Genomic DNA, 20,536 nt, shown 5'->3' with positions numbered 1-20,536 from the left:
TTCCTTAGTTCCTTATTGCTGCTCCTTCTTGTCTCCACTGACAGCTCCTAATGCACTTCCAGACTCCTAAATGTCCAAGGACCTTGGGACTCTGCCCTTGGCCTCTCCTCTACCCTAACCAAGCTCCCATGACTAGCCCCTTAACTGGATTTCCTGCTTCCATTTTTGACTGGTATAATCCTTCCCCCATGCTGAAACCAGAGTGATACTTCAAATTACCAGATGATACCATTCACCTTGCTCCAACCCTCTGATGGTTCTCAGTCACTTAGAATAAAATCTAAACCCTTATCTTGGCCTGCAAAGCCTACCTAGTCTAGTTCCTCCCCACCTCTCAGACTTAATACCCTCCTACTCTTTCCGTTCCTTTCCCTGCTCAACCCACTTCGGTCCCTTAGTGTCCTAGCTACTACGAGCTTGGCATACAAATCCAATTCCTTCCTGCCTCAGGGCCTTGGCACTCCTGTATTCTCTCTGGACACATTCCTTCAGATACATGTGTGTGTGCTCCCTTACATCATTTATGTCTGCACCAATATCACCTCCACAGGGAGGCTTTCCTCATCACTTGATTAAAAATAGCATTATGCACTCCTGGGAGCATTTTCTAGCCATTCCTTTACCCTGCTTCATTGTGTTCAAAGCACATTATATTATTTTTGATGTAATTATTTATCTAATACCACCTGACTCTACAGAATTTACATTATATTTCCTGATGGATTTTTTAAAGATATTTTATTTATTTATTTTTAGAGAGGGGGAGGGAGAAAGAGAGGGAGAGAAACATCAATGCGTGGTTGCCTCTCATGCACCCCTGCTAGGGACCTGGCTCACACCCAGGCATGTGCCCTAGACTGGGAATCAAACTGGAGACCCTTTGGCTCACTGGCCAGCACTCAATCCACTGAGCCACACCAGCCAGGGATCCTGATGGATTTTTATAGCCTATTATCTTCACTTGAATATAAGCTACAAGAGATGCAGGACTTTTTTCCACTCCCTTATTCCCAGGAGCCAGCACAGTGCCTGGCCCAGCGGCGGTCCTCCGTAAGGATCTGCTGAATGACTGAATAGGGAGCTCCTGGAGCTGTGTGAGGAGAAAATGAGGTGATACATACATCAGACCTAGCACAAGGCCTGTTACTGTGGTCATAAGGTGGTCAGGGCTCAGTAAAGAGCAGCTCTCATCATTAAACATTTCACTGCAGTGGTAAAGCCTTGCCCAAAAACCCCACCTGGAAGGGAAGCAGAAGCCAAATGCTTTGGGAATGAACACGAGGAACAATTTTGACATAAATCCCAGAAGAAAAACTCACAGAATGGAGATTTATTTAGCCTTTGGGAAGCAAGAATTTTTTGTACGGATGCTAAATGGCAGAAAGCAAGTACAGCATATGGTCTCATGTGGTAAGTATGGAACACAGTGGGATGTGAGGGTGTCAAAACTTCCAATGGGCTCAATGGCTGGTGACAGTGCAGCACAACAGGTATTGGAATACTCTGAGAAAGCTGAAATTGACAAGCCAGAGATGAGTAATACTGGGTATAAAGTGACATTCCTTTCCTAATCAAACCTGTCTTGCACTGCTTTCTCCATCTGCAGTAAGTAGCATGTCAAAATTATGGCCCTCCTGAAGGCTCAACCCTCTGGACTCCTTGTCAGATCACCCCCAACAAGACATCACTTCCCTACCACTTATCACTTTTGCCCTTGCATCTGGAGCTTTGGTTAAATGACTCTTTACTCTTATTAGACTACCAATGGTTAACTGTCTTTTTAAATTTTTTTTTTAGATTTTATTTACTTTTAGAGACAGGAAGGGAGGGAGAAAGGGAGAGCAACATCAGTATGCGAGATACACAGATGGGTTGCCTCTCGCACGCCCCAACTGGGGACCTAGCCCTCAATCCAGGCATGTACCCTGCCTGGGAACTGAACCAGTGACCTTTCAGTTCACAGGCTGCTGCTCAGGTCACTGAGCCACACCAGCCAGGGCTAAGTCTGCCTTTATCTCCATGTTTCATTGGTGAATTCTGAGTACTCAGCAAAGATTATTAAACGAATAAGAACACTACATTGCCCATTTAGAGGGCAGGTATCCTATGTTTGTGTGTGGAGACAGCATAGAACAAGCACCAGCTCACAAATTACCCAGCACCAGCTCCTGGACCTCACCTTGGATTCTGCCATCAGGTTAGATCTTTAATGAGGGCAAAATGTCCTTATGGAATAGGACAAAGAAAGCAACAGAATATGGCCAGATCCTCTGAGACACCTTGGAAGAAGAGGACTCAGAAAGAAGGAAGGAAAGTGATTTCAGGTGGAGTGTAAAACAATTATTTACAAGGAAATCCTCAGAAACTTGTCAGATATGGGGTTTTCCCTCAGACCAATCTTCAGCAAGGCATTACGTGCCCCCTTAGAATGAGGCTCATCTTCCTTAATCACAGCTAGCAGAATCAGTGACACCCCCAGTCCTTCCATTCTCCCAGAGGTATTTTTGACTTTTTAAAAAAGTTCTTAGTTTTTTAATCCTCTCATGAAAAATCTGCACAATCACCACAGATCACATTACTGAAGAACATTTACTCCTTTTGTTGTCCAGCCTACAGCTCACTTTTTGCAGCACCAACACTGACCTCTGAAGTCCCCTTTTCTTTATTCTATTCTTACGTTCCTTTCGCTGTTTTCTTGAGGTCTTTTTCATTTCATACAGGCCATGCCTTGTAAGTCTATGCTTGGATCATTTTTTGTGTGTGACCCAAGGAATCATGAAATCATGTCAATGCCAGTTGTCTTGCCACCACCAAAATGGGTTCTGAAAGACACCTGGTGTGGCCTTATACATTTCAGCTAGTTTTTCCCGAATTTCTGTCTTAGGCACTGTTGCCTTCCCAGAGTGAAGGACATCGATGACCATTTGTTTCCACTGAAATAGTGTACTGGTCATGAACTTACTGGTCCGGATAGTTACTGTGGTATTCCTCATGGCAGCTGATCTTTAAGCAGCCAGGAAGGGAAAACGTCTTTAACCTTCTTAACCCAGTTTCCCATAATCTCACTCCCTTTCTGGAGATTCCTGTGTGCTCCTCCCTACCATCCTCCTCACCCGAAGCTGGGAAAATATCTTAGACACAAGGTAAGCATGTCCCAGTTGCATCCATACACTTTGATGCTGGTGAGGTTAGTTCCTGTGTCACCAAAGGAAAAAGGGGGAGCAGAGGACACTTATGGTGGGAGGGTGGGATGGAATCCAGTCACTTGGGGAAGACGGCTCCTTTTCATCTCTTCCCCTCAAGTCTGCTCTTCCATCTCATTTTCAAATCTTTAGGCTTGAAAAGAGAGACATCAGTCCTTCCTCACTCCGCAGTCCAAGCCTCTGTCCCAACAGGTAAGCAATTTTTCATTTGTCATCCTCTTTTTGTGTCTTCTTCAGATCCCATGTTCTCTAGCTAAGCCTGGGGATATAATCCTCCTGGCTTGTTTTCCCCCTACTTCCTAATTCCTTGGTGACTATTCTCAGAGAATTGAGCCCCAACATCATGAGACTCAAGGGACAGGGAGCTGGGAGAGAGGAAGCAGTGTGTCAGTCAACATTGATGCAGAGACATTGTGACGCTTCCCATCTTCGCTCCTTCTTAGTCCCATATTTCTCAAGCTGAGACCTGGGAGAACCTACAAATCCATGAATTTCTTTTAGGGACTTCTGAGTCTTCTTATAAAACTTGAATTTTGTGTTTTCATTTTGATGAGTCAACTTTTAAAAAATAAAAGTATTTATTCTGGATGATTTGAATTACTTTTTTTAGGAGTTTCAGTGCCTGTGTTTATATTGGGTTTTATAGTCACAACGGTGACAAGAGATCACCTGAAGAGGCAAAGTTGACCAGTTATTCAGTGTTTCTCAATATGGGGTCTACAGGTGTGTTCTCAGAGCTTCAGTTCTAATTCCTTCTTTAGATGGCAATAAAAATATCTCATCCTCAAAGACTATTCCCTCATCCCTCATTCACTGTCATAGTATCTCACACTTCTTCATAGCACTGTAATTTCTTATCCTCCTTGGCCAGACTGTAAGTTCCATGAGAGCAGGAACTGTGTTTGTCTCATTCACTTACGTATCCCCAGTTCCTAGCATGCTGCCTGGAACATAGCAGGTGCTTGACAAATATTTGTTGAATGAATGAGTGAGTAGATGAGACACAAAAGAAATGAAGACAAGTTCCTGGCCCTGTAGAGTCTGTTTGAAAGGAAACACACACACACACACACACACACACACACACACACACTACAGGGCAATACATTTGTAGTATAGTTCCTTTAAGCTGAAAGAAGTTGCTCTTCGAAGGGTCATTTAAGTGTCCCTCTCAGTTCAGGCACACATAATACAAATTAGCAATCTTTTTCCAGGGATTAGGGTACAATCAAACCTTTTGTGACTCATTCCAGATTTCCCGCCTTTCTCAGAAATCCCTGAAACGGAAGGAGAAAGGAACAAGGAGAAAAGAGATTACTTTTCAGTAGGAGCCCAGGGATTCCAAGAATCAGAGTATTTAAGTCATGGGAGAAAGGGGGTGACAGTGTCTTAAGGTGACTCTGGCCCAGAACCCAGAAATAAAACTTGAAAAAAAGGTCCAGGTTAGTAAGTCTCAACACAAAACAGGGAGTGAACTGTTTTGACACACCATCTGTGGATTATCAAACTATCTTCTGTCCTGGCTGTCCTGGGTGGTCCTTGTCGGCTGTGGCACAATCCAGGATGTTAAAGACCGAAATAAAGGAGCCAAAGTGAGGTATGGAGAATGGGATTCTCCTTTCCCAAAGAGCTGTGGTGGCCCAGCCTGTAGTTTACTGGACAAGCAAAGCTGAACCACAAAGGAGCCTATGTCTTCTGTTAGGAGGAGGCCCAGTTTTCCACTGGAACACCCAGTGGAGCAGGTTATACCAGTTATGTGTGCAAAATATAGGACGCACTGAAGGGGCACAAAGCAAAGGGCAAAGGGAATGGGGTGAGATTATTCTAGAATCATGCTATTCAAAATGTGGTCCATGAACCACCAGCAGCAGAATCCAAGAGCTTATAAGAAATGCAGAATTGCAAGGCCCATCCTACTTCCTAAATCAGAACCTGCAATTTAAGTTCCCCAAGTGATTTATAAGCACATCAAAATTTGAGAACTAAGATTTCTTTTAAGAAAGAGCTTCAAGTCCATGATGAATACGAGCGAAAAGGTATGGAGAAGCCTCAGGTGGTCCCCCAAGGGAACAGGGCCGGTTGAGGAGAAAGGGGCTTCAACCGGCCCCTTGGAGCACCCCAGACTGAATGGGCCAAGGAGCAGAAGGTTGGCTGTGACTGTCAGCCCTGAACAAAGGGATCAAGTCAACAGCACAGGGCCTGAGGTAGCCAGATAAAAAGATGACTGGCCTGCTGCCGCCATCCTCCACAATCAGCTCCACGCCATTCGCTATTCTCCGCGTTTGCCCCAGTCTCCCATTCCAGGACTGCTTCAGACTCAGTAACCTGGCCAGCCCGCACTCGCCTAGTTCGGTTCGGCTCGGCCTAGTTCGGTTGCAAAGGCCTGGAGCTTTCCGCGTGCGAGGGTGGGAAATGATGTCAAGCCCAAAAGGCGGGCTAACCAGACTTTTTCCGCCTCCCAATTGGCTGCCAGGAATCGGACTGGATTCACCGCCTAGCGGGCTCCAGAGTTAACTGTCAGTGTCCCTCCCCTGCGGCCCCCGTTCCAGCAGTCCTCGCCGCCTGCGGCAAGACTCCGAGGGCAGCATTCAGTGAGCACTTAGCTCCGGAAGGATAGGTCACCGAAGTGATCTGGCCAGCGCCACCTGGCTAGGCTATTCGGCCGCCCAGGGACTTTTGGACTCGATCGGTGTCCGTAGTTGGGGCGGCTCCCCGAACCGCAGGGAATTGTGGAATTTATAGTTCTGGATTAGTTCCGGGTGGAACCCAGGCTCCAGCTGGATTTTTGGAGGAAAAAACCAAATGAGGACTTTGAGGACCGCGGCCGGATCCAGAAAGACGGGAAAGTAGTCTAATTAGGAATCCTGACAATTAGCGTTTTTTGATTTTTTTTTTCCAGGTGTTGACCTGAACCTGGTCCATCCCTTTCCGACCCAAGCTGATTACCCACGGGGGAAGGGACCAGGCAGCAAAATGGAGACGCCACCAATCAATCCAGTTGGAAAGAGAGACATCTCTCAATTGCAACAACGATGGGAAAAGAATCCCAAGAAGAACCTTGATTCAACTATTCAAATTAGGCAGCAGCCCCAAGAGCCTCCTACTGAAGTTCTTGAGCTGAGAATGAGCCCAGGTCCAGCCAGCCAGATTCTAGAGAATGCTCAAGGAACTGAAAAATTGGCTGCTGGACTTGAAGAAAACTCCGTTAAATCTCATGTATCAACTAGTGAGATGCCAGAGCCCCTCCAAGCTTCTGATCTCTGGTACTGTCCGGATGGGAGCTTTGTGAAGAAGATCATAATCCGTGGCCACGGCTTGGACAAACCCAAGCTGGGTTCTCGCTGCCGGGTACTGGCTTTTGGGTTTCCTTTTGGGTCAGAGTTGCCAGAGGGCTGGACAGAGCTAACTATGGGGTTAGGCCCATGGAGGGAGGAAACCTGGGGGGACCTCATAGAGAAATGTTTGGAGTCCATGTGTCAAGGTGAAGAGGCAGAACTTCAGCTCCCTGGGCACTCTGGACCTCCTGTCAGGCTCACACTGGCTTCCTTCACTCAGGGCCAGGACTCCTGGGAGCTGAAGGCCAGCGAGAAGGAGGCCCTGGCCAGGCAAGAACATGCAAGGGGCACAGAATTATTTCGAGCTGGGAACCCTGAAGGGGCTGCCCGATGCTATGGACGGGCTCTTCGGCTGCTGCTGACTTTACCCCCACCTGGCTCTTCGGAACGAACTGTCCTTCATGCCAATCTGGCTGCCTGTCAGTTGCTGCTAGGGCAGCCCCATTTGGCAGCCGAGAGCTGTAACCGGGTGCTCGAGCGAGAACCTGGGCATATAAAGGCCTTGTACCGAAGGGGCATTGCCCAGGCTGCCCTTGGGAACCTGGAAAAAGCAACTGCTGACTTCAAGAAGGTTCTGGCAGTAGACCCAAAAAACCGGGCAGCCCGGGAGGAGCTGGGAAAGGTGATCTTTCAGGGGAAGAAACAGGATGCAGGGCTGGCTCAGGGTCTCCGCAAGATGTTTGGCTGATTAAAAGTTAAACCTTGCCCTGACCGGATGGGTCAGTTCGTTGGAGCGTCGTCCTGTATGCCAAAAGTTTGCGGTTGAATCCTGGGTCCAAGCGCACGCGGGAGGCAACTATCGATGTTTCTCACATCAATGCCCTCTCTTTCTCACCCTTCTTCTCTCTCTAAAATTAATAAACATATCCTCAGGTGAGGATTTTTTTTCTTAAGTTGAACCTTAAAAGAGACATGAACCTGTGAATTGTGGTCTGTGCAGTGAGACTTGGGGGGAGGGCCGGCCCAGAGGGAGGGTTTCAGCTGATACCCCGTTCCCAGGTTTTGCCTTCCTAGGGGAGGTAGCAGTGCATCGCTTTCCATTCTTTACCATTAAAAAGGCATGGTTACAATGGGCTTTGTTTTAGCGGGCTTAGCCGTTTCCGAAGGCGAATAGAAGCTGTTTAAACCTGTAAATTTAGGACCCACGAGGGGAGACGGCGGACCTTTAAATCCTGTGAACTACGTCTCCCAGGAGCTTTCGCGCTCGGTCCCGTTTTGCGCATGCACAAGAGCTATGGGCGGGTGTGACGGAAGTGTCCGCCCCCACCCTTATTGGTTCGGCCTGTAGAACCGCCTCTTCTATTGCTTCATGTGCTCAGCATCCAGGTCTCTTACTGGCCACAAGAACTTCCGGGGCGCCCCACTTTTTGAAGAGTAAATTGATTAGTTGCTGATGGGGAGAGGCGGGCCTTAGGAACTGTCTCAGGGTTGGTTGGGGGGCGGGGGGAAAGATGGCGGAGCTGATGCTCCTCAGCGAAATTGCGGACCCGACGCGATTTTTCACAGACAACTTGCTGAGCCCGGAGGACTGGGGTGTGTGGGGTGAGGCCTCGGGAACGGGAGAGGGTTGTCTCATACTGTGCCCCTGAGGAAGCGGAGGCCAGAAGAGGAAGGCTGGGCAAATGCGGAATCCACCTTCCGAAGGAGAGCAGCAGGGGTGCCCGTTGTCCTTAAGGGCGTGCGGGAGTTGGGGGAGACCTCCGCTCCCCGCGGAAACGTCGGATTGTTCCGGGATCGGGGGAGGAGGGGCTGAAGTTGTTCGGCTGTATCATTTTTCAAGTGAACGGGCGGTAGGTCTGGCCGCGCCGATCCATTGAGGGGTGGAGCGAGGGCTGTGGTGGATCCCTACGCTGGGCCACTGGACAACCCCCCTGTCACTCCGCATTTCTTGCAGACTGCACTCTGTACGCCGGCCTAGATGAGGTGGCCGAGGAGCAGACGCAGCTCTTCCGTTGCCCAGAGCAGGATGTCCCGGTACTGATTCCCCAGCAGCCTGTCTCTTACACTCGGTGGGTGGGAGTGGTCCCAGAACTCGGGCTCATCCCCAGGCCTGAGCTCGACTGAGCCACTCCTTTCTCCCAGCCCTGCCATCTAATATCCTCTTTTATTCAGTTTGGCAGCAGCGTGTTGGATGTGGGGATGGATGTCAGCCCCCCTGAACCCCCGTGGGACCCCCTGCCTATCTTCCCAGGTAATACCGTTTGTGATTCCCTCATTCTTCCAGAAACTCATTTTCCCTGTTTCTCAGGAAATATGCAGTCCCCTGTGTCCTAACATCTCCCCTATATGAGTGCTCTTTAACACCTTACATGTGTTTCTCCTGCCTTGTCCCGGTGAGGAGGTCCACACCTGCAGTCCTTGGACACTTTTTGGACCCCTGTCAGGCTCTGCTTCCTCGTTATTTTCTAATCTTTTTTCCTTCAGATCTTCAGGTGAAGTCTGAACCATCTTCTCCCCGCTCTTCCTCCTCTCTCAGCTCCGAATCTTCCCATCATTCTACAGAGCCCTCCTGCCAGGTGAGAGAGCCATCTCCCTACTTCCATTCTCTGTGGCAAGAACTCTGCTCCACTTCCTTTACCCGTAGGTGCTGAGTATTAATTTGTGTTGGGGGTGGGGGAGCTCCTTTCCTGCCTTTGTCATTTCTTTGACATTCTCATTTGCTACATCTCCACTCTGGTTCCTAGAAGTGAAAGTAGAATCTTTTTAGTGTATGGAGATATGTGGTGAGGCTGGGAATTCTGGAACTGTTCCTGCCCAAGCTGTCCACTGTAAGGCACTGTTTGAAATCATGAGATGTCATCAACCCTCCCAGGAATCAAGCAGAAGAAGGAGAGGGCCACTGGCGAGATGCTGAGCACCATTCAAACCTGAATGTCAGATAATTGGTGTTTGTAATCTGTAAAGCCTCCGTTCTTCCTCTTACTCTCAACACCTCCCTTACTTTTCTCTTTTTCTTTTTGCTTTCCCGCTTTACCCCTACTCTCACTCAGACCCCTGGTGTGGGGGAGGTGCTGGTTGTGAAGATAGAGTCCTTGGCACCCCCACTCTGCCTCCTGGGAGATGATCCAACATCCCTGATTGAAACCGTCCAGATCAATGTGGGCCCCACCTCTGATGACCCCTCAGGTAATAACAGCCTGCCCCCACCCCCAGGCTATACCAGGTAGAATGTGTGGGTGTATGCACACGTGTATGTATGTGTGTGGTGGGTGGGGGGACAGGTAGCAGGACAAAGAGGATAAGGTGGGGAGGGGAAGTGGCAGATAACCAGGAGAGAGGCCAGGAGTGAGACGGAGAATTTTAGGAAACCACAGCAAGGGCAGCACTGAAGAAATGAGTGTGATTTTTCTTTCTTTATCTTTTTCCTACTATCCTGTTGTGTGATTTAACTTCCTGTTGCTTTGCATTTTTTAAAGATTTTGAACAGTTTAGGACATATTTATTTATGTTATTTTTTTCACTCCAACATTTTATTATTAAAAAATGTTTAAATATATAGGAAAGTTGGAATACTATATACTCAACTCCTAAATTTTACAATTAACATTATTTGTGCTATTGTTTTAAGAGTTGTCAAGTTTATGTACTCTTAATGCCTTTATTCAGAAAACATATATACCTACTCCATGCCAGGTACAGGACAGGGTGCTGGGGATGCAAAAATGAAAAAGATGTGACCAACACACTGACTTGAGAATCCTGTGGTGTGGTGGGTAGGAGAAAAACAAGTACCAGTGAATAGAGGTATGGTGATCCTGGGATAGAGATCATCATAGGGTGCTATGAAAGCTCATAAGAGAGGGCATCTCACCAGATTGGGGCTGTCCTGCTGGAGGAAGAGTTTCCTGAGCTGAGTTTTGAAGGACACATAGAAATTAGCCAGAATGAGAATGTCGGGCCTGGCATGTATATATAAGGAACCTGCATCTCTTCAAAGTGGATATGAACAGGGAGTGGGGAGTGGCAAGTTGCTGCAGAGGCTGTAGAGCCAGGTGGGAACCCTGCTGAGGGACTCTTAGCTTTTATCCCATGGGCAGTTGGGAGCCTTTGAAGAATCAAGCAGGACAGCAATATGATTAGGAAGATGACTCTAATGGCAGAGTAGGGAATGGATTGCAGAGAAAAATACTGGAGGCAGGAGGAGGAGGACCAAGGACGAGGCTCATGTGGTCAATCAAGTAAGATATTTAAATGCTAAGAAGAAGGCAGAAAGAATGAGGTAGAATGGATGCGTTGCAGTGACTTCCTGGGCATTGGGCAGGAGTCAAAAAGGATGCCTGGGTTTCTGGCTGGGGCCGACGGTACTGCCCCTGAGTGATGGTACTGTTCACTGGATAGAGGCCACAAGAGCAGGGGTCCTCTGATGAGGGAGCACAATGAAATCAGTGTTGGACAGGCTGATTTTTAATTTCAGAGTGCTGTCCGGGTTTCCTGGCAGTGCTTCTCCAACAAGAAGCAAGAGGGCAAGGGGGCCTGGTGATGTAGTCTATTCATGTTTTCCTCTTGGGCCTCAGCAGGGCAGGAAAGGATGGAGATTGGATTTGGAGGAACACACAGATCATATCGAGCACATTGTTAAAAGTTACGATGAGGACAAACAAAATAAGGATTGAAAAGCCTTTAATAGCAAAAAGATTGTTGATGACTTTGCAAGCATATATTATTGGCGTCAGATTCTCCACTCTGACTTGTATTTTTTTGAGGGCCTGTACTTGTCACTTTGATAGACATGAGGCATAAGACATAGGCCTTGCTTTTGGGGAGGCTCATGAGGGTTATCATGTGTGGTTATTTGCTCAAGTAGTGGCTACCTCTGAGGATGGGATCTGGGTGGCAGGTGGACAAGGAAGGGAAATGAGCTTCACTTTTCACTGAATTCCTCTTTCTCCCTTTGGAATTGTACATCACATGGCTGTTTTGCCTATATAAAAATGTGAATTGACTTGACATTTTAGAATAGCAATATTGATGATCATAAAATTAAGTACTAAAATGAGTAGTATGGATCAGAGATAATGGCAGACTAAAATCAGAGGGCTGAGTTTAGCCCTCTGACGGGCTTTGTTTCACCTACATGGGGCAATCAACAAGCATTATTAGATAGATTAAACAGAGGCCATGAAGGCTTAGAGGTGACTGAGACTTTGTGATTTGGTGTCTGGGAGGCTGACAGATGTAGGAAGGGAATTTGTTCAAAGTGACAAGCAGTGAACTCCATATAAGTTCAGTAGAATTTGCGCAAACGGTGGGGTATGAGGATGGAAGTGACTGGCAGGGAGTTTGGGAGTCAAGATCAGGGTACAGGAGAGCCATCCAGGGTAGAGGTGCAGGCTTGGCGGTTGTCAGCATGGAGATGTCTAGTAACATTGGGCCAGGAGGAGATGAAAATCCAGCCAGATAGGAGTTCGGGCCCATATGAATGCTGCAGACTCTCCCTGCTTGGGCCTCCTTGACATGAATGGACAAGGTCCATGAGGAAGAAAGAGGAAAAGCAGGACAACAATAGCCTTGAGGAAAACTGAGCAATGGTGAAAAAAAAATGAAGGGACCCCTGAAGAAGAAAGGCAATGCAGGGCAGAGGTGGGAAGAGAGCCTGCCTGCAGCAGCCCCACAGCACCCCCACCTTCTGGACTGCCTCCCTAGGGCCAGAATGGTTTTATTTGGAAGTACAAGGGAAAATGACCATGTCCCCATTTCTCCATCTTAACCCTCTTCTCCATCTGTTTGTCTCATCCTGCCACCCATCCCGCAGATGTCCAGACCAAGACAGAACCTGTCTCTCCATCTTCCTCCATCAATTCTGAGGCTTCCTTGTTCTCAGCAGAGTCCCCCAACCAGGCGAGTATCCATGTCTCTTCCTCCCTCGAGGCACTGTAGTGAGTTCCTTCTCACTCTCAGAGGTAGGAGAGCTTTTTCTTTTTCAGTTCCTTCTCCTTAACACTTCTGACTCACAAGATTTCTGGAATGCACCCTGTAGGCTTTTATAGGAGAGGAGATACTAGAAGTGAAGACAGAGTTCCCAGCCCCTCAGGGGCGTCTCCTGCGGGATGTCCCAGGCCCCCCACTTGGAGCTGTTCAGGTCAGCATGGCTCCATCCTCCGATGGCTCCTCAGGTAATGGGGCCTCCTGACACTGGTGTACAGCCCTGTAGACTATAAAAGGTCTACAGTCCTACCATTCCCTTCATTCCTTCCTTCTTTCCTGTCACCTTCCTTCAGGCAAAGCCCTGCCTGCCCGGAAGCCACCGCTGCAGCCTAAACCAGTGGTGATAACCACCGTCCCAGTGCCACCCAGCACCATGCCTCCCAGCACCACTGTCCTTCTGCAGCCCTTTGTCCAGCCACCCCCAGGTACTGAAGAAGGAAAGAAGAAGGCAGGCTGGATTGACCTTCTAAGGGAGCTCGGAGCCACTGAGACCCTTGGGGGCTTAGGTGTGGACACAGGACCCCATGTGACTTACAGCTCTCTGACCTCTTTCTCCTGTTCGCTTGCCCCAGTGTCCCCAGTTGTCCTTATTCAAGGTGCTATTCAAGTCCAGCCTGAGGGGCTGGCCCCCCCTGCTCCACGGCCTGAGAGGAAGAGCATTGTTCCAGCTCCTATGCCTGGGAACTCCTGCCCACCTGAAGTGGACGTAAGTATTGGGTAGTGGAGAGTAGGGCTAGTAATGGGAACGGAAGAGGAAAATCTGTCTTGGAAGAGAACTGGTGTGAGAAGAGAGCAAAAAGTGAGGAAGCAGACCCTTAAGATGATCCTGAAAGTCAGAGTAGACCCCTGTTCTTATATGAGTATCGACTCTATGAAGTTTTAGAATCCTTAGGTTTGCTACCAAACTGCAGATGGAGAAGTAGGGGTGGTCTCAGTAAATCAAAGGCAGGGGAGTCATTCTGTGGTGTGGCTGTGACAGTAGTTGGAAGAGGGAGGCTGCTTCCTCTAGGGGAGAACCTAATCAGCAAGGTTAAACCTAGGGCCCTAAGAAAGGAGAATTGAGAAGAGGGGAAACCATCCAGCAAGGAGAGGAACTGAAGTTTCACTAAGAACCAGGATGGAGGAAGTTCTTCCTAAAGTCTAACTTCTCTCAACCCTAAGGATTAGTAGCAGGGGGTGGTTGAGAGAAGGACCCTGTCCCTGAAATGTTTTAGTAGAGAGGAGGTCCCCCCACCCCTTCTCTGGTTCTGTAAGTAAGGTCAGAAAGGCAGGAGAGTGGCCTCCAGGAGCTCTAGGTAATCAGCCCCTGGAGTTGAGGGAGTGGTTCCCCTCCCCTACCCGCCTTGCATTCTGGGTGCCTAGGCAAAGCTGCTGAAGCGGCAGCAGCGAATGATCAAGAACCGGGAGTCGGCTTGCCAGTCCCGGAGGAAGAAGAAGGAGTACCTGCAGGGGCTGGAGTCTCGGCTGCAGGCTGTGCTTGCTGACAACCAGCAGCTGCGCCGGGAGAATGCTGCCCTTCGGCGGCGGCTGGAGATCCTGTGGACAGAGGTGAGACTTGGGTCCTTGAGAGATGCAGTATAGGCTCCTTGGGAGGCCTCACCCACCCTCTTTTCTCTCTTCCTCTGTGCCTCAGAACAGCGAGCTCAAGTTAGGGTCTGGAAACAGGAAGGTGGTCTGCGTCATGGTCTTCCTTCTCTTCATTGCTTTCAACTTTGGACCTGTCAGGTGAGACTTTCCTTGCCCCCCAGAACCTTCGGAGTGGAGTTCACCCTCAGCTACCTGATTCCTACTTTGGTGCCATCTCCTCCGTCCCACTCGCATGCAGGCAGCTGTGGGATCCCTGGCACAGGGGTGTATCCAGCAATCCCTTCTTGTTCTGTCACTAATCTCACACATGGTACGTCCTGATGTAGGTGATGCTGATAATGTTGATAAAAACAGACTTTAAGTGCTTCCTGAGATGTAGCCTCTAGGTTAAGCACGCTCCTTTTCTCTTGTTTCCTGGCCCTGTGAGGTAGGCACTGTTCTCATTCCCATCCGGCTGGTGAAGAGAGTCAGTCTTGTATAACAGATGGGCTGTGTGCAGAGCCCTTGTCCTTAACCAGCACCTCGATAAAGCTGGAATTCTCCCTTGTGCTCTGTCCTTCCCTGTCCACAGCATCAGTGAGCCTCCTTCAGCTACCGTCTCTCCTTGGATGAGCGGAGAGGAGCCTAGACCCCGGAGACACTTGCTGGAGTTCTCAGCACAGTTGCCCATTCAAGGAGTTGAGCCCCTCCAGGGCCTCGAGGAGCCCCAGCCCAGCCATGAAGGCCAGCCAAGTTTCAAGTGAGGAGAGGGCCCTCTCTCTTTTGGGGGTGCTGCGTTGTCTTCTCCCCGAAGTTTATCTTTTCTTTTTGAGGGAAGCCATAGTTGCTCTTTGCCATTATGGGCTTCTCTGTTGACGGCATGCTGGGTAGCTACAGTCACTGCCTCCTCCCTGCCTCACTCCAGGAACCTGACAACCTTTCCTGGGGGCACCAAGGAGCTGCTGCTGAGAGAGCTGGACCAGCTCTTCCTCTCCTCGGATTGCCGGCACTTCAACCGAACTGAGTCCCTGAGGTGCGTAGGACCCATAGCTGGGGCACCTTCCCTGCCATTCATTCCATCCTCGTGTTCTGGAACACCAGCTCTCCTTCCTCCTCTGCTCCCTCTTGTGTACGGGCAAGGACGGTGGGAGCCTTGGCCTGTCACGGAGCTGCTCCCTCCTGTGCTTCCCCAGGCTTGCTGACGAGCTGAGCGGCTGGGTGCAGCGCCATGAGAGAGGCCGGCGGAAGTTGCCCCGGGGAGCCCAGGAGAGACAGGTAGACAAGGGCATAGTGTCCTGGGGGTTTTGAGGAAGCATGTCCTTTCGGAGGCTTGAGGGATTGTTGAGGAAGTGGCAGGGTGGGTGTTAGGTGGCGTCAGCTTCCAGGGGCCGTCTCTCTTTCCCTTCTCCCTTCACCCTCTTCAAATCCTTAGACACTTCTCCTTCTAGAAGTCTCAGCGACGGAAGAAGTTGCCTTCAGTTAAGGCAGTGCCCACCCAATTCCCTGGGCCCCCGGAAAGGTGAGTCTAGGGGATGTGCTTTCTCATTCAGTGAAGGTCCACTCTGAAGCGCTATATTCCTAGGAGCTGGCCAGTGCTTGGCACCACTGCCACCAGTGATGTTATGCCTCCCTCATCCACTGGGGGTCTCCTGTCTTTTCTCTCATCATCTCCCTGCTTCCCCAGTGGGGATGGGGTACTGGACTTAGTTCCTCCCAAATCCTGTTTTTTCACCTGCCTAGGGATCCTGTGGGCCAACTGCAGCTGTATCGCCACCCAGACCGTTCACAGCCAGAGTTCCTGGATGCAATTGACCGACGGGAAGACACCTTTTATGTTGTCTCCTTCCGGCGGGTGAGCCCCTCCTCCCTGCCCGTCCCCATCACCCTGGGTTTTCCAGCAGTGTGTGTTCAGGTTGATGCTGGGGACTAAAGCCACACAGCCTGCTGCCTTCTTTTGCTCCACCCTCCCCACCTGTCCCCTTTTGTTTCCCAGGACCACCTGCTACTCCCAGCCATCAGCCACAATAAGACCTCTCGACCCAAGATGTCCCTCGTGATGCCTGCCATGGCCCCCAATGGTAATTCTTTCCCTCCTAGGACTGGGGCAGGGTCCAGAAATTGAGGAAGGTGGACGGTCCAGCAGGGATATCCAGCATGAGGAGCTGAGGGGGGAGTGCAGGGGAGTGGGGCATTCCAGAGAGATGCTAGACTATTGGGTGAGAAGAAGCAGGAAATGAGTGCAAACCGGAACGAAATGCAGGAGACTCTGATGGGAGGAAGACAATGTGTGGGTCCGCCCTTGGTGAAGGTGCTTGGGTAGGTATTGGGCAGAAGGGGGCGGGCTGGGAACCTGCCAGACTCTCACTTCCTTTTTTCTCTTGATATCCTCTCCTCTGTGACCTCACACTTATCAATGTCATTCTTTTCCTTTTCCTCTCCCTGCACCAACTCCATCCTTATTCTCATCATTAACTTCTGCTATGGACCCGCCTGGTCACCATCATCCTTTCTCCCCTATCCACTTCTGCTTTTCTGACCCCTCCTGTCTGTTTGCCTCCATCTTCTCCTCTTTCTTAACTCCTCCTTCTCACAGAGACCCTGTCAAGCCAGGGGACCCCTGGGGACTATGAGGAGATGATGCAGATCGAGTGTGAGGTCATGGACACCAGGGTGATTCACATCAAGACCTCCACGGTGCCCCCCTCGCTCCGAAAACAGCCGTCCTCGACCCCGGGCAATGCCACCGGTGGCCCCTTGCCAGCCTCTGCAGCCGGCCAGGCTCACCAGGCCACCCATCGGCCCCTCTACCTCAATCACCCCTGACCTTTATCTCTCACCCTGACTTAGGACTGGGGGGTGGGAGAGGTTGTCACTAAGTGGGACTGTTTCTCATCTCCCTGATCCCTGCACTTGGGCAGTTGGTAATGGAAGGGCAGGGTGTGGGGGTTAAGCACTTATTTGGAGGTGAGGGGGTTCACCACTCTTCTCACCCCTTTTTGGAATATAGGGCTCTTCTCATTTCTCTGAACCCCTAGTCCCTGCTTCTTTGTTTGAGGGTATCGAGTGAGGGTAAGGTTTAGGGTGGGTGGGCTCTTGATTCTTTGGTTTCTCTGTTTGGGATGTGCCTGTGGGAATGTAGTCCCTAGGCAGGATGAGGGCCATTTTACATTTTGGAGCTCATTTCTGGACATAAAGGAAGGGAGACAAGGAAGATCAGATTTATGTATGTGCATATCTTTTTTTAACTATTAAATAAACAACTTGGAGGGAGTTAAAGGAATGGTGGCTGCCTTCCTGGCTCGTGGCAGGGCATTTGGGGGGAAGTGGCTTCTCTAGGGCCAGTCTATCAGAAAGTTAAGCATTGAAGACAGCTGGCCCTAGGGTGGGGTGTGTGTGGGGCTACAGACCTCCTGTCATCCCTTGCCTGGCAGCCCTGGGGTGTGCCTGTGGGAGGAGCTGCGTGAGGGATGGATGCCCCATGGTGTGACAGTGCAGAGGATACAGATCCCTGGAATGTGAGTAAACAGGAAGGATGGGCCCCCACGCCCTTTGGGGTGAACAGCCTCCCCGGTCCGGCACTCTAGCAGTTCTCCCTCCCTCCCTTCACTTTCCAGGACAAACAGTTGCGTTGGGGCCCCAGGGCTGTGAGCCAGAAAGGAGGGGCCACACTGGAGAAGGAGTGGTGTTTGGAGGGGAGGGGATGTTGAGTATCTTTTTAGCCCTGAACTGGAGGAGACAGATTTTAGAGTCCAGTTGAAAGAAAAAGACAAGAGCAGATCTGGCAGAAAAGGCTGTGTTTTCTGATTAGCAGGAAGGGGAGTAGGATAAAGAGCGAAGAGTCCAAGTCTCTCTCAGTCTGTGGGGATCCCTCAGTGGCTCCTGCCCAGCATCGCCTCTGACTCCTGCAGGAGTGTGTCCTGGGTCAGCTGGAGGGTGTGGGCTGGGCCTGGGCTCAGCGCCCAGATGACTGGATGAGGCCACCCGGGCCACAAGCCCAGGCCTGAGGGAGGAGAAAGAACCTCACGTGTCCAGTCAGGCTCCCCCGCTCCATTGCTGTGTTTGGGGTGAAAACAGAGTAACTCTGGCAACCTGGAACTAGGGCTCTTTCCCCTCGAGAATAGCCCTGGCTCCTCAGCCAGCACTTCCTGTCCTGGGGTCCCTCGGACCTTATCAGACTTATCCAGGCTGTGAGTGCAAGAACAGGGATCACCTGAGTTGGCAATTCTCAGTGGACATTCTTGCTGTGTAACTCTTAAGCTTTATTTTCCTCATCTGCTAAATAGGAAGACTCTACCTGCTTTTCATTTTTGATGTGAAGGAGAAAGATGCTGTTCACAGTGTCTGGTTCATAGTAGACACACCTTTTTCCTCATCCCTGCTCCTTGTTTCATTTACATTGTCCTTTCCTCCTCTGGTCTGCTTTTTTACCTGTCTGGGTCCATCACTGTGTCATTGTCCCATTGCTCTTTGTCTTTCCTGACCCTGGCTCAGAAAAGTGCTTGAAATGTGGCCATGTCACACTGGGGGCCCTGGGGTGGGGCGTGTGGCTCCTGTGGCTGAGTGGCAAGAGACAGCTGTACTTTGGTGTGAACTGGGAGACCCTTGGCTGAGAGAGTGAGTGGTAGGAAGGTAAGAGATGTAGAGGGTGGCTTTGCCTTGGGGGTTGAGGCAGAGCAGTCTCTGGGCTGCTACCCTCTGGGCCCTTGAGGATCTCCAGCCTCAGCCCCTATCCAAAGCCACCTCAGCCTGCCAGCCACTGTCACTCCTGTACCTCCTGTTGGCCCTTCCTGTTACAAGCCCTCTGTCTTCCTGGCCTGCTGCTTTCTTTCCTCAGGATCTTGCCTTTTGTTCTTATAACCCCTGACCCATTGTTTCTCCTTCTCTTTTCTCTAGATTTCTTTCCTGCTTTTTTTTTTTTTTTTTTTTTTTTTGCCCTCTACCTCCACCAGGAACCACCTCCTTTTGACCCATCATTCTTTGTTCATCTTTTTGTTTCTTGCTTCTTTACGTTTTTTCCTTCCTCCCCCTCTGCTTCCCTCTCCTCCCTTTCTTTTCTCTTGGTCTTCTTACCTCCTGCTGAGCCTGTGCTGCCTTCTCCCTTTTCATGCCACCCTGCCCCCTTCTCCCTTTCCACTGCTTTGTCCACATTCCTTGTCCCTCTCCATGACTTCCTCTCTTCTCCCCACTTCAGCCTTCCCCTGCCTTCACTTCCCACTCCAGTCCTCTGTGCTCTCCCCAGCTGTGGGGGCCAGGACTTGAGAGCCTAATGTTTGCCTCATCGTTGTGCTATGGCTTCTGGATACGGCACATCTGGATTCTGGGGCCCAGATGTGTGGTTGCCACAGCGACCTCAGTCTCTCTGGTAAATATGGGCGCCCACCCGCCCCAGAGCAAAGAACAAAACAATTGTGTGACTTTCTTTTGTCATGAGATAGAAATGTCCTTCCTCCTCCCTTCTCCCCACACCCATGTCTGCAGGCAAAGGAAGTTCCGAGGGTCCAAATCTTTCTCCCTGTGGCTGTCTTGGCTCCATTCAGCCTGAGCCTCTTACTCCTCTCCCGTCTTCATCTCAAAGGCAGTCTTACCTCCACATGTTCCCTTTCCATCTCCCAACCCCAAATCTCAGTGAAATGCTGGTTCCCCTGTGTGATACTAGGCAATTTCTTCTAACTGAATCTATTTAATAACGACACAGCAAGAAGTTTTAGAAATCCAGATCATCCACTCTTCCTTCTCAGACAAGTCCTTCCAGGGGCCCCTTCATTTGGGTCTGCCTTAAGTCTTCAGTTTTTCCAGGGCTTCTCTTTGGGGAAGGGAGAGAATACAGGCTTTGGAATAAGAAAACCTGGGCGGAGGCCCAACTTTACTTGTCATCTCTGAATCTCCATTTAATAAAGTGCCCACGCTGTGTAGGAAAGTGGTTTTTAGGAAGCTTATGTACAAATGTTCTCCATCTTTCCCCTCTTGGGGACTGCTTCCTTGGGTCACAGCCCCTGGTCTGTCTTCCCTTCTCCTTCTTCTTTGGTCCTTGTCCTTAATTTGCCCTTACTCTTCTTTGTCTTCCTTCCCTTCTTTTCCCTTTCCTTTCTGTGTCTTTTATCCCTTGTTCTCTTGAGGTCAGGACAGGAACTTGGAAGTTCATTCAAGGATGGAGGCCTGGAGCTGAAAACACTGGACTGAGGATTCAGAGAACAGCCAGAGCATGAGGACAGTCGTGGCAGGGCCCCTGCCTGCCTGTCACCTGGAGCCCCTCAGAGAAGGCGACCGTGTTCTGACCACTGCGCATTCCTGCCTTCACACCTGGGGCTCTCTAGCAGACACTCTTTCCCTACCGTTCTCTTCCAGCCCTTTCACAATTCAGTTTTTTTTTTTAATAGAAAGTTTATGAAGAAAGTTGCAGGGGTAGAAGTGAGCCAGCTGGGCTTTGCAGGCTCAGGAAACAAGTTACAGAGGCAGAAGAACGGCACTTGGTGCTTAGGAGAGAGAAGGGCAAAGGTATTATGCCAG

At 50.0% G+C, this 20,536-nt stretch overlaps 2 protein-coding genes across 3 annotated transcripts; both read left to right on the top strand.

Moving 5' to 3' along the window:
• Positions 1 to 5,935: 5,935 nt before the first annotated feature.
• Positions 5,936 to 7,394, top strand: FKBPL (FKBP prolyl isomerase like). Its single transcript, XM_054568695.1, has 2 exons — positions 5,936 to 6,551; positions 6,759 to 7,394. The coding sequence occupies exons 1-2, from the start codon at positions 6,177 to 6,179 to the stop codon at positions 7,224 to 7,226; spliced, it is 843 nt and encodes a 280-aa protein (XP_054424670.1). The 5' UTR covers positions 5,936 to 6,176; the 3' UTR covers positions 7,227 to 7,394.
• Positions 7,395 to 7,968: 574 nt separating this feature from the next.
• Positions 7,969 to 17,882, top strand: ATF6B (activating transcription factor 6 beta). 2 transcript variants are annotated; one of them, XM_054569147.1, is made up of 18 exons: positions 7,969 to 8,071; positions 8,433 to 8,512; positions 8,651 to 8,729; positions 8,963 to 9,054; positions 9,529 to 9,664; positions 12,291 to 12,376; positions 12,516 to 12,651; positions 12,757 to 12,888; positions 13,036 to 13,169; positions 13,826 to 14,011; positions 14,097 to 14,188; positions 14,622 to 14,789; positions 14,955 to 15,062; positions 15,223 to 15,304; positions 15,478 to 15,548; positions 15,770 to 15,881; positions 16,023 to 16,107; positions 16,623 to 17,882. In XM_054569147.1, the coding sequence occupies exons 1-18, from the start codon at positions 7,990 to 7,992 to the stop codon at positions 16,850 to 16,852; spliced, it is 2,091 nt and encodes a 696-aa protein (XP_054425122.1). In that variant the 5' UTR covers positions 7,969 to 7,989; the 3' UTR covers positions 16,853 to 17,882. The 2 variants fall into 2 exon arrangements, with proteins under 2 accessions (XP_054425122.1, XP_054425121.1); XM_054569146.1 differs by having other exon boundaries at positions 7,969 to 8,080.
• Positions 17,883 to 20,536: the final 2,654 nt, after the last annotated feature.

This window comes from Pteronotus mesoamericanus, unplaced genomic scaffold (assembly GCF_021234165.1).
Source record: "Pteronotus mesoamericanus isolate MK-2021 breed Mesoamerican mustached bat unplaced genomic scaffold, CSHL_Meso_final contig_20, whole genome shotgun sequence".
NCBI classification, from domain to species: Eukaryota; Metazoa; Chordata; class Mammalia; order Chiroptera; family Mormoopidae; genus Pteronotus; species Pteronotus mesoamericanus.
The sequence above is the reverse complement of the archived record's forward strand: the minus strand, read 5'-3'. Positions and strand labels throughout refer to the sequence as shown.